Source organism: Brienomyrus brachyistius, chromosome 11 (genome assembly GCF_023856365.1).
Source record: "Brienomyrus brachyistius isolate T26 chromosome 11, BBRACH_0.4, whole genome shotgun sequence".
Taxonomy (NCBI): domain Eukaryota; kingdom Metazoa; phylum Chordata; class Actinopteri; order Osteoglossiformes; family Mormyridae; genus Brienomyrus; species Brienomyrus brachyistius.
This window is the reverse complement of record NC_064543.1, coordinates 7,946,959-7,960,525: the sequence shown is the minus strand read 5'-3', so window position 1 is coordinate 7,960,525 and position 13,567 is coordinate 7,946,959. Positions and strand designations below refer to the sequence as shown.

The 13,567-nt window shown below is 43.7% G+C and overlaps 1 protein-coding gene across 1 annotated transcript; it reads right to left on the bottom strand.

The window, feature by feature from the left end:
- scg3 (secretogranin III) lies at positions 1-9,193 on the bottom strand. Its single transcript, XM_049031512.1, has 12 exons — positions 8,737-9,193; positions 8,332-8,384; positions 8,063-8,102; positions 7,595-7,816; positions 6,508-6,650; positions 6,088-6,243; positions 5,444-5,651; positions 5,163-5,279; positions 3,503-3,583; positions 3,319-3,429; positions 2,637-2,726; positions 1-900 (listed from the first exon to the last, which is right to left on the bottom strand). The coding sequence occupies exons 1-12, from the start codon at positions 8,831-8,833 to the stop codon at positions 782-784; spliced, it is 1,437 nt and encodes a 478-aa protein (XP_048887469.1). The 5' UTR covers positions 8,834-9,193; the 3' UTR covers positions 1-781.
- Between the last annotated feature and the right edge of the window lie 4,374 nt (positions 9,194-13,567).

Genomic DNA, 13,567 nt, shown 5'->3' with positions numbered 1-13,567 from the left:
AACAGAAAGGAAATGTTTTAATTGCTTTTACATTTTGGGAAAAAAAACACATATTTACATTTAGAAATACTTCATTATGCTTCTTAAAACTTCAAATGCTTTTTTTTTGCGGTGTGGTTAATGGAGACTGTGTCTCACACGCTGAGGGGTCAAACAGTGCCACCTCTTGGTCTCTTAAAGAGCTCTTCTGAACAAAACCTCGCCAGAAATAGCAAATCATGCTGAATGTCACTGATTGGTGTGAATTATTATTTTTTTGACTGAACTGAAAGCCATTTCACACTATTTCATATCTTTGCGCTAACAAAAGGTACCTGCATTGGCATGCTGTGGAACACAGATTGGTATGAATGAGTATGAATTCAACATCCATGTTAAGACGATGCTTGTCCTCTATTTCCTACTGAACTGGGGCTCTAGTCTATTCAGTGGTTTTCACATCCACTTTGCTGTGTCAGTTAAACTTGTCCGTACCTTTCGTTTCAAGGAGACTCCCACCTTTGCTGTGCTTTCTCTTCCACGCATTTGTGGGTAACATATTGAGGTGGCAGCCAAATAATTCTGCGGCATTAGTCAGTCGACAGTCTGCTGAACAGCATTGTACTGCCACTGCATAACATGGGGTACTGCAGTTCGAAAGACGTATTCAACAATAATAATACGATTATTGCTGTGTTACTAATTTTAATATAACCATGTACCTTTTGGGAAATGTGAGGCAGGTAAGTCCATGTCGATTATTTATGTTTGCTGCCCCACGCACCCCGGGACACCCGCCGGTTTACATGCTGCTGTAAATCCGCTTGATGACCTCGCCCTCGTCCTTCTGCAAGATGCCATTGTCCACGTAGGTGTCCACTTGCTGGTCCATGAAGTCCCTCAGCTTGGACAGGTCGTAATCTGAACAGAGAAGTCCGCCGTTACTGCAGGGTTACCGAGGCGAGGTGAATTCTCAGCAGTACGGAAACAATGCAAGTCTGACAGCCATGACTATAAAAAGCAGGTGTGGAATGGTGTTCTTCAGCATTCCTGTACCAGAGAAAAGGCTGGTATGAAACCAACTTCTGTATACTGATTTTGGCCATCTGTGTCCTTCCAAGAAAAGGCAGTTGCTTAAACATGGTTTGCGTTACTCAACTTCGAACAGTTGATATGTGTTTAACAGAAACTCGTCGGATAACTTTCCATGAGTCTTGTAGGGTGCATTCACACTACCAAGCTTTAGTGACTCAAATTCTTTTTTTTTTTTTTTTTTTTTCTTGGCCTGAATATGACTCGGATCTGATTTTGTTAGGGCTTTGTGGACACGAATCTGATATTTTCTAATCATATTTGAGCCACTTTTATATGTGGTTCTAGATTACATATCCGATTCATACCATGCAGCATAAATGTGAACAGTCAGATCGGAATTCATGTGGTTTTTTGCCTGCATGTGCTGAGCGTTTTTTTTTTTTTTTGTCGTTGGTGACCAGATGAAAACGTATCAATGTGCACATGGGAACCCATTTGAAGGACAGGTGTGTTCGTAGTACAGTCAGATATAGGTCACTTGTACTTATGAATGTGAACCGTCACGATAGGCAAATCCGATCTGAGTCACCGGGGATCAGAATAATGTCCTGGTGGGGAACTTTAAATAATGGTTAAATTTGCCATTTCTACTCGTAGAATGCCAAAGCATTTATATGGCATGTGCCTCTAGTGGTGTAACTAGCATTCTCCGGCATACAAAGGAGTTGTAAACAGCATCTTGTATTTGAAGACAAAATAATATTTTTACAGGAGTAAAGATCGGGTGTTCACTGGTTATATAGCATCATGTGTGGGTGCATTTCTGCACGACCCTGAGTGGGGAGGGGGGTCGGCCCTGACTGCCTGAGGCCATTTTATATGTTTACATCCATTTCATACTTTTACTGTATTTACTTTATATCTTCATTTTACTCCTTTATTAGAGTGGGACACAAATTCCTGTTTGCAGCCATGAGCTGATTTAAAAATAATCGCCGTAAATTAAATTTCTAGATGTTTCTCTGCTCTACTCAGAGGCTGAAAAACAGTGCAGGAGCAATTAACGGTAATAAGATTGGACACAATGGCAGCTACAAGGCAGCTCACCAAGGCTCCAAAGGAAGGTTTATGCAAATTACAGGTAGTTAGGGAAAAAGAAGCAGAAAAGAACAGAAGGCTTGTATCTCAATAACTAGCGGAGCCTTTCTGAGTTTCTTATAAATATTCATGGAACTTCTGGGTAACCCAACTGTTCCCTTTCACCAACTTCGCTAATTTCAATTGCAAATTTCACACAAAAGACATAAATTTTTTTCCAGTGGGTTTCGATGCAGGCTTTTTTTGTTGCTGGGCCCCTAGGGAGCAAAGCAGAGTTTCCCCCAGATTAAAATGACCCTAAGGTGCCTGTCCAACAGATTATAGTCCCAGATTAGCACAAGGCAGTTTATTCACCCTTGGTTTGGGGGGGGGGGTGAATATTTTAAAAACCATAGATAATTTTCCTTCATGTAGCAGATCCACGCTACTAAAGCTAAAGAGAGTGTGACCTTCTAGAGGCACTAGCTGTGGACAGAGGTCATTACTCTGGGACCACTGCAGTTTGAGATGAGGCGCATGCTCACCTTCCTTGTTGGTGTCTTTTTTGTGCTTTTTGAGCCACTCGATATTCTTCCTGATGGCCTCCAGGTAGATCTCTGACTTCCCTGGGTGGCCTGCCAGAGAAAAAAGGAGCGAGAGAGAGAGAGTGAGTGAGCGAGCGAGCGTCTCGACGCCCCAGTCACAGCAAACATAAACAAGGCCTTTGCGTTGACGCGATAGAGTTGCAGTGTTGAGTTTCAACTCTACTTGTCTTGCAAGCTTCCAGTAGAAACAAACAAAAAAAACATATCCAAATTCACACTCACATTAAATAAATTTTTTTTAAAAATCACAATTGCTTTAGATGTCACCATAATCTCTAATGTTTGCTAATTCACTTTAGACGCAGAAGTATTACGAGATGATTTCCCCAGTGTTTAGTGGAAATAAAAAGTCATATTTCATGTATCACTGTCATAGAGTTTCTTTCCTTTTCTCAAGTGTGTTTCTGAAGCCAGTCTTGGCCTGATATTACATTGCAGGCCTTCCTCCCTTTGGGGCTATCAAATGGGTCACAATATTACAGACGTGCGACAATATCAAACCAGCCATTGCCGTATCAGTGTTACAGAAATCGCATATTTCCAGGCAGACCAAAATGGGAACCGTGGAAACGAATCGAGCGGCTGGAGCCAAGTGTGGGTGTCCGTTAGCTATCGAGCGCACCTGTCTCCACGACCCCCTGGCTGTCCTTGGTGGAGTCCTTCAGCAACTCGTACTCTTTCTGCATCCGGGCCGTCGCCTCCTTTGTGTTGTCCACCTCGTCTCCGCTTCTCTCTAGAACAGGGACCAAGAGCTGAGTGCGCCCTCGACGCGAGTCGCGAGTAGGCGAGTCCCTCCTCCTGCTTACCTGTGGGTGGTTTTATGTCCGCTGCCAGAGATTTTCCAAGTTTATTCTTCGTCTGAAGAGCAATCATGGCGTCTAGGTTTTCTGCATAAAACCATAGATAACACATTGATTTCCAGGCAAAGAATTATAAGCAAATTTACGCAGACGTGCAACATTTTCAAATGTACTCATGATGTTATGCTCACACCACGAAGCGATGTTTACGCATTGTGGTAATATCCTCATTTGGGTCAGCCATTGTGAGACAAAAGCTTCTGCAATCTATAACCTTGGCCTGTTCATATTTGATACTTGGAAGTTGTTCTTTAGGATCTCAAACCCATTTAATAATTTTTTCAAAAATGTCATTGCCCTTAACCCTTTCAGGTGAACATTGTGAATACGCAACACATTGAGGCCGAGCAACAAGTGAGTCATCTCACTGCATGTGACGTTGGCAAGCAAGCAGCATCATCAATGAACTGTTTCCAGGCAACAAAGACTCTGATATGCTGGACTTGGTGGAACTTTAATGTGGTGCCACTTCCGTCACTGGAAACCCACATCACACAGAGGGAATTTTTATTTAAAGGTCATGTTATTTTACTAATCAGGTTTAAGGTTAAGGAGTCCATAAGGAATTGAACCAGGTTAAATATACTTCAAGATTTGTAAGGGTCTATGGGAAGAAAGACATTGCATTTTGTTGGAACTGTTAATCTACTTCACCATATGCTGGTGATCAGTACCCCACTGACGCAGAATGCTGTATGAAAGCAGACGACCGGATTTCATGTGTGATTCTTAGCTCGTAAGCTCAGTCATCAGACTCCCTCCACCTTCAAGAAACTCCTCAAGACCCATTTGCTCCATCAATTCCTCTACTAGCTTGATGGTACTTCACCTTCCCCGCATGTTCTTACATTGCACTTCTGATCATTTGAATAGTCTTATTAGGTTCTTGCTTTGTTAGAAGTTGATGTGCAGCTTTTGCTTCAAAGCTGCCTGGAGATGTACCTAGGCATTCACGGGAAGCTCAGTTGCACTAATGCGTAGCTGGCTTCTTGACCGCATGCGTGTACTCGCTCGTACGTCACATTGGACAAATGCATCTGACCATCTCGTTGTCTGAACTACTCCCGGAATGCAGACATTATTCAATCGCCTTTCCTCTGGACGAGTTTCAAATCATCAAAGATGTCCTTCATCCCCCACATTTATCTGTGTTTTGGCACTTAAATGTCCGATAACAACCCCCCCCCCCCCACTAGAGTTAAATGTAAGGATCTGTTAACAGAAGATGAAAAGGTTCCAAGTCGGAACAAAAGGTGCCAGACTGTCTTATCCTACCCTCCATATCTGCTCGAAGAAGCAAACAGAACTCTCTGGTGAGACAATACATGGCGAATACTTTCCCAGTCGTGCAGAGAAGGCCTCATTTACTTAGAATTTAAGTAAGTTATTTTGAAAAATGGAAGTCAGCCAAAGCAATAGCATATAAGCCTCAGGTCTTGCTGAAAATCAAACCACAGAGACAATGATTCTAAAAAGCTGTGATTTAAGATCAGAGATCGCAGTACAACACATTGACTTATTTCAAAGAGCCAGCCCCCAGTTATAACTGCTTTCGATCCATCTTTTAGGTCCCACTTCCTGAGCCGTACATCCCATGCACTCTTACCGAGGTAAGACACTCCTTCCTCCGGTGTGATGGTGCCGTATTTGACCATCATCTTCACGAAATCAATCAGGGTTTTCATTATGGTGATCAGAGTTTCTCTCTCCTGTGCATCTTTCTCTTCGAAGCAAATGAAATGGGCAATTATTTTATGCACCATCAAAGATGTATTCATTGTACAAATGCGTGACCTGACTTTCCATTATTAGCAAAGCTCAGTTAGTTGGAACGGCATGCAAGGAACGCAATAATGACGGCAGCTGGGCAACCACCTTCTACTCTACCTGAGCTGAGGCTCTTGAGGAGGCTGTAGAAGTTGGGGAAATACTGCAGGTCGTCTAGGCCGTCCATGGTGCTCATCTCACTCCGGAGCTCTGATTTCCTGCGTGGGATCCGCACGCCATCCACCGTGTCATCGCGCCCCTGCTCTCCTGGTTCCGCCACCCCGCTCTCCTTCTCCACCTCAACCCCGATGTCCTTCCTCGCAGTCTCCTGCCGATGACGGAGCCCCCAGATCGTCACATCACATCAACAGCTAAGTCTGGAACTCGATATCCGCAATGCCGGAAGCCTGAACTTCTTGAAAACTGTTTGCCAGTACAGAAATGCTCCTGTAGTGCAACAAGTAAAGCTTTGTGCTGCCAATACAAAGGTTGTGGGTTCAAATTGCAGGGAGCGTGTGCGAATTATAACCTTTCCCTCTAGTGTAGGTTGCTTTAGGTAAAAAGTCAGTCACATGACAAGCATTACACCAAGCTCAAAATTAACAAAAGATGTCAATTATATTTGCACTTGCGGAATTCCAGTTCTATTCCAGATCGAAAGCACGATAAGAGCACTGCACAACTCTGTCCTCCTTATTTGGATTCCTAAGTAGATGCTAATGGAAACAGTAGGCAGTGTCAGCATGCAGACTGGTTAGTAGCACCTTCAGGTCCTGGCTCTGCTCCATGTCATTGGTTCTGGAGATGGGAAACTCCATGCTGATGTCATCAACTTCATTTTTCTTGGCGTTCTTGGTGATGAGGTCTTGCAAGGCCTCAGCCACTTCATACTCCAGTGTATTAGCCTGGCTCTCTGTAATCTGAGACAAGACAGAGAAGCACAGATTCTCACTGTCTGGAAGCTTGCTGCCGCATCTCGTCTTGGCGAATTTGACGTTCAAATGTAGCATAACTGGAAGCTCTTACATCTTTACGCTACTTGGATTGTTTGTAGTCAGTAAATATACTAACAGAGTTACAGGGTCATTCTGCTACGCGATCCCTCATTTGCTTTAACACGACATCCACTGCGAGGCACAGCCTGAACTCGGGAAGCGAGTGCTCAAATTAGAACTCCTTCTTACCAGCCCGAGCTTCAAGAGCTTGGAGACAATCCGGTCGAAAACTCCCCTGTCGTCTTCTTCGTATATTTTATTTGCGATCTTTTGTACAATATCCTCTGCTGTTAGCGGGGTCCCGTCAAGCTGACGGAAGCTCTCTGGGTCATCTGTAATGGATAAAAGGGAGGCTTCAGCCTCGAATTCGGGGGGTGGGGGTGATGTCTGTCTGGAAAATCTCTGTGTCACTTTGCCCATGAGATTGTTCAGTAAGTGACTGCCATCTCAAGAGGCTCTCTCAAGCGTCACTGGGCAGCCTTGGGGGGGGGGGGGGGAGTTCGGATCTTGCTGTCCTAATGGACTTTCACCTGCAGTCCTGTTTTCTGTCATGCAGTTCTGTTACATACACAGGGGACGTGTGTTTATTCCTGCATATACTCCACAGGTTTGTGTGTCTCTGTGCTTAAGGTCTATATTGTCTGTCTCTCCAGCGCGGTTCATCTTCACAGCATTATCAGTACAAAGTTAAAATGACACGAAATATTTAAAGTATTTCAGTATTTTTGGACTATCTTGGCTCTGCGTAATCCTCATAGTCACGTTTGCCTTTTTCTAATGGTCTAGGAAACATTCCCTCTTAATGATCCGGCATTATCCAGGACTCTAAAATAAAATAAATCCACATGCTGTTAACGAGATTCAAAGCCCGAGCGTTTCCAAGCTGCTCGGCCCTTTGAATAAGCCGACGGTGTGGGCAAGACGCCAGCGGCGAGACCCAGGCAGCTGTCCAACTGCACAAGGTCAAGCTGTTTGGAAATCCAGCAAGAGTAGGATTCAGCGGAGAGCGGTTCATGGCAAATCCGTGCTAGGACGCCATGCTGAAAAGTGCCTTTACTATTTTTGCTACTTTAAGATACTCCTAAGTGGCAGTCGCAAAGAGGCTTACAAACTGGAAGTAGTAAACCCAGATGAAATACAATAAATAACTACCATTTACCAATTCTAGCTGTTTTTTCGCAAAAATGATACGATTGCTTAGTTTCATCCTCAGTCAAATATATACTGATATTGTCCAATTTTCCTGTTCGGTAGCGCGAGTCTAGCCGCCTTGTACCTCTGAATCTGTAGTCCATGCCGTTTTTGGTGGAGTCGTAGTCGTCTGCCGGTCCTCTGCTTTTAGTGGAGTCAGCATCTTCTGTAAAATGCTGCCCATCGAAGGCTCTGGGATTCGCCTTCTCCAAATTCTTGGTTTTTTCTGCTGTAGACCTGACGGTGCTGAAATTATTGTTGTCAGGATCTATTCTTGGCTCCGTTGAGTCGGACCGTCGTGTTTTTTCTGACGGTATAAAACACAAACAAAACACATAGCTCTGCATTTGGACTATTCTGCATTTTCACCATACATACTAAAATGTCAACATTTATTAGCTAAGTGGAGAGGGTTTTACAGGATCACTGACACCAATACGTTGTGTAGGTCAGGATAAAAAGTGCGTCTTGACTGGAGTTAGACTGAGCAGACCTGACATAATGGGTGTATTACTCTTGTAAAGACGATACACGTCCTAAACCTACAGCTTACCGATTGGTTTGGCTTTACTGACACTATCCGCTTCTGCGATCTGTAGAAAAGACAAAATATGTTTCAAAGCGTGTTTTCACACATTTCACTACATTTTTAATCATACTGCATAACATTACTCTTCTGCAATCTGGCGGGAGAAGACAGTGTTACATCAGTCCTCCAAAACCCGCGTTTTAACAATACATTACGTCCTGCTTTTAAAAACAGAACCTAAATAAAAATGATTTTCAGTTTTTCCCTTCATATTTCAGCGCTAAAAAAATCACCTGCTCCTCCAATGGTCGTTCTTCACTCAGCTCCCTGTTATAAACAGTATGGACTGCAAAAAAATGTAGAATAATAATTTATTAACGCAACAAAGACAACTTAAATTAACCGTGATTTGTTCGCATCACCTCGTCCAAATTTCATAAGCAAAATTCAGGAAAAATGCAAATGAAATCTGTCCACTGACCTACGGCAACATTTTAATGTCCCGAACAGGAACGACCGCAAACTAACCGGATTAGCGTTACAATGATTCTACTACGATTAGAACAATACACATTCGATGGATAAAATATAATACACTACATATATATATACACACTATAAATATCAAGTTAAATACATATTATTAAAACGTGTAATGGATAAAAAGGTGAGAATGTTTACAAGACGATGTGACTTACCATTACTCAATGCGGGTGTAGGAAAGGAACAAACGTGGTACACAGTTATAGTGAATATGTAAGCAATGATTAAAAATTCCGTGCTCTTAGACGCCATCCTTGTGGCTTGTTGTGTCCGGAAGATGAGATCCCCACTAGTGTATCGTTCTTAAAAAATGTCCGTTCGATTTCCGATGGCTCCGCATAGGCAAGAGCCGCTTCCCACCCAATACGAGCCTCCAGGCACCGACGTCTTCTGGTCGCGTCGCGGAGCTGTTGCGAGTTCGCTGGTGCTGAAAGCGGGTCGCTAGCCGCAGATAAGGGAGAGTCTATGCTGCCTATGGCGCCCCAGCAGGACGAAAGCCGATCGACCGGGAATCCAAGCGGCGGTGGGGCGCGGAGGGGCGCGGAGCAGGCGGCTCTCCGCGGTGCGCCAGCCCCCGCTCCGCTTGCGTCAGTCGACAGTCACGCTGCATTTCCACCTGGTGACAGCGATCGACCTACAGATGGATGCAGGTTCATAGCAGAAGGCGATCAGGGCCGGATGAGGTTGCATCTCCCCTATATTCGCCTGTAAAGCAATATCGAATTTCCGTCAATGCAGCTACAAAACATTGTATATGCTGTTAGTTAAATGTGACATTTTAACGGCGTATCTTTTCTACATTAAGTACACTAATTAGTAGGGTGGGGAGATCCATGTATTTTCTATAACAGCAGCAATTACTTGGATGTTAATAAATGGAATTCAGTTAACTAAAGAATTAAATCTATACCGTTCAGAATGACCAAATAGGCCTTTGTGATGTAAAACACGTCTTCAAATCATTGCGTGGATATTATCTACTTTGCGTGAATTATTTTGGTTTTATTCGGATTTCGATAATTTCCGAAAAGCTGGTATACAGTCGGTCCGGTTGAAAGGCCACGCACTTCACCCTGACACTTTTTAGGTATCTGGACGTGTCTCCGAAATGATAAAACCATTGTCACGCTATATGAGTTAGTAAGCATTTCAGCGGATAACATGAGGTGTGATTTTCAACTGACGGCTTATCTTTGATTAATAGAGGCTTGGTTCGTTGCCCCTTGCTCTGGATTTCCTTCTCCGCGTTGCCAGCGGTAAATAACCATCCATTTTTTGTCAGTTGGGTTCGCTGATATACCACCGCTGTCCTTCGGAGAAAGGCGTTCTTTCTGTGACATTGTCTTGATTCATCCCTATTCCTCCCTCTGTCCTGCGTCAGCTTCTAAATGCTGCGAAAGGGCAACTTGATTTTGCTGGCCAGAAATCTGAGGAACTGACGCATGAAAAATGATCAGCATATAATACGATCTCAGTCTTTCATATCATATTCGATCAACTTTAACTGAGTAATTGGGCTCCAAGATATCTGAATACGTGGCTTTTTCTAGCAAAGATCTTTTGATGAATTGTAACAGCCTGGTTGAGGCAAAGCGTATTTTGGGATCACTGTCTGACTTCCGTAAGTTCGGAGCGACCCAGAATCCAGCTGGCCCAAAATACCTTATGCTAGATAGTGCATCACTGTTCAAGACAAGAGTGTAGCTAGATGTTCTGGACCTGTTTGACAGAATGTCAAATTGTATGTATAATTTAATGTGTTGAAGGGTCTCTGTTAAGTTCTGCCCCCCCCCCCCCCCCCCCGAGTCTGCCAGTGCATCCATGCTGCTCTGCCCCCCTTGCTTCAAGGTAAGGATAAGAGAATTCAATGTCAGAATGGAGGTCTGTGACTTGTCCCTTGAAAACACAGTGAAGGCACTTAAAGCTACAGGACCCTCTGTAGGAAAAGCAGAAATGGACTCAGCAGTTTACCCTGTATGCGCAGTTATTACATGTAACTGCCGTATCCAATTTTATCTTATGCTCAGCTACTTAACAGTTGTAGTCTCATCCATCCATCCATCATCCATCCATCATGCATCCATCCATCCATCATGCATAGTGCTTATCCAGCTCAGCATACAGGTCATCTAGGACCCTAGAACCGTGGCGAGAGGTCCAGCGTAGCACACGTGTCGTATGAAAAGGACAGTTAAATCCCCACGAAAATGTTAACTCCCCCATGCTTGACCAGTCACACAGGGAGTGGAGGTGTTCCAGGTCCCATGGCCATCTGGATACTGCCCCCCCCCCTGCTTCATAGTCTCCTTCCAGCCAAACCGCCAACACGTTTGCTGACAGAAGGCCATCCAGCAGCCTGTGGCAGGGATAAAATGCGGATCTGCGGGGGGAGCCATCCCGTGTAGGTTTGTACCAAAATGCTGAAAAATAGGTGGACACTAGGAAAGTGGCCAAACTAAAAAATACATTATTCCGATTCTGTTCCTCTGAATGGAATAGAATAGAATAGATACATTTTATTGTCATTGCACATATGTACAATAAAATTTAAGGTACCTATTAAATAGGAGATACAGTATAATAAAAGATAGCATCTCCAAATAGTGAATCCCATGCCTGCATTTCAGTGCATGCAGCATACAGTCAGAGTGAACACTAAGCATTAGATTGGTTGACATATGTGGCAGTTCTAAAGTCTCAGACACACAATACGGTGTCCAGAGGTAACAGGGAACAGTATGATGAACTAAAACTAACCACCAGTTCCAGGCAGAAATGCTTCCCTGAACACACAACATGTTAACCCTTGCAGCAGTACTTGGGATAAAAGTGCGTGCTATCGAGTGCTACTTAGCTATACTGTACCTCATGAAATGGCTGTGTACTTGTCTATATTCTATATGTCTATATTTTTCTAGATTTTTTATATGGCTATAATTTACAAATTTGGGGAGCAGCACGTGTCTCAGCAGGCTAAGTCTATGTGCCTGTGATGGGAAGGTAAACCGGCTCGAGCCCGTCCTTGGCAGAATAGTCACATGTCCATGGAGCCTTGAGCGAGGCCCTTAACCCCCAGCTCCATGGGTGTGGCTGCCCTTTGCTGCCAAGTTTGCTGTCACCTGTGTCTGTGTGCAATGGAGAAGAAGATGGGGTAGGCGAGAAGAGAATTTCCTCACTGGGATCAACCAAGTGCCAACATTATTATTAAGTACCTAATATTACAAATAGACAATTATAACTTCATTACAACCTCTAGAAAGAATTACAGTTTGAGAATATTTGAACCTTATTTAAAGATACCACACAAAATGTTAACACTGGGGGAATAGCTGACATATAAAGACATCATGTGACAGCTTTCTGAACATGGGATGCTTGCAACAGCCATCTGAAGACCACAGGTTCTGCTGGACTGCGTTGCGGTGGAGCGAGGGGCTTGTTCTCCGGCAGTGTGCGGACATGGACCGACCTGTCTCACGGTGAGCTGGCTTGTTGGCACTGGTGTGGAGCGTGTGCTGCTTCGGGTGATGGGCTGGGCTTGCGTGCTTTATCTTCTCCCTCTGTGCCTGTTTAACATTTTGCAGAAAGTCTGCCCATTTCTTCTGAAATTAACAGAAATAATTTATTGACTGAAGATTGCAAAGTGTAATTACACAGATTTTATTGTGATCCCTGTAAAGGTGGGTCTTTGGCTATAGCACAGCTATATCTGCATATGACTCAGGTGCACGCTCAAAATAAACCATCTGTATTATGAGAAAAGACAGGAAAATTCATTTCCCTTCTTTTAGACTGTGTGGGTTGCCAGGCCACTGAAAAAAAACAGCTGCATTTGGCTTTTAAAAGTGCAATATTTTGTCATTTATATTTTGGTTGCCTTATCACTTTAAAAAATCTCCGAGCGCTGTGAGAGACCTCTCCTGCTCCTATTTTTGCCGTTAAATTGCCTTTGTTCCCGGTTTTCAGAACCTGAATGACTTCAGCAAACAATGTGAATAAATAGCAGCTAAACCGAACCAGCAGTATGCATGTAAAACGCTGAGTAAGCGCCACCACTTGCCAGTGGTAGTATTCAGGATGGCCTCCTGCGTGCAACTTTTCTCAGCGACCATTATGACGCTGTCATTGTTCTGTCGACGTTTTACCGCAAGAGGGCGGTACAGGGCAGACAATTCAATAACTCCTTTGTGTAAGTGGAAGCGTGTTCTCGCAAGTCAGCTCAGCCTTTGAAAAGCACGGCATTATTTGGGAGGAAAATATCCAAATGAATCTAATTTTTATTACACAGCAGAGCTTCCTCCTTCTATAATCTTGTGATATCTATGTTCCCGTGTTTTATTTCCAGTGTTTCATTTGTAATGTTCAAGCTTTGGTTACGAAACCTGACCTCTTAATGGCAGATCAGTACTATTTAAAGTGCAATTTATACCGTAATAAATGTGTTACGTATTATTCCACGATGCAGAGATCGACTGACGTTCGGACTAGACCTGCGCTTTTAACATTTCAGTACCATTTGTATTTTTGGTGCGGTTCTTTTGTAGTTTGTTGAAAAGTCAGAAAACTGATGTCTGGAAGATGTTTAGATAATGTGCTTATAATAGAAAATCCCAGTGACAGGCCGCCATTGTTAGACCGTCTGGCTCAAGTAGCTGACGTTACATTGAACTGGGTTACATGAAGATTCTGGCAGCTGGTGATGTTGGGCACGATCGTAGGCCCGTAACCCGTAGGCTGTAGGTTCAAGTCCTATTACGGTCCCGACTGCTGTGCTCTTGCATAGCATGCATTGATCGCCCCAGTGAAAAATCCTTCTGTATAAAGCGGGGAGGGGAGTATGAACTTCACTTACTGCAGGTGAAAATGTCAGCTGAGCAAGTTAATGAAAATTTTTAAACTAACGCGGTCACACTTGCTTCAGTTTTTATGCCCGGCTCAGTTTGCAGACATCGGTGAACCGATTGAAATGTTTTGCGTTTTGGTAGC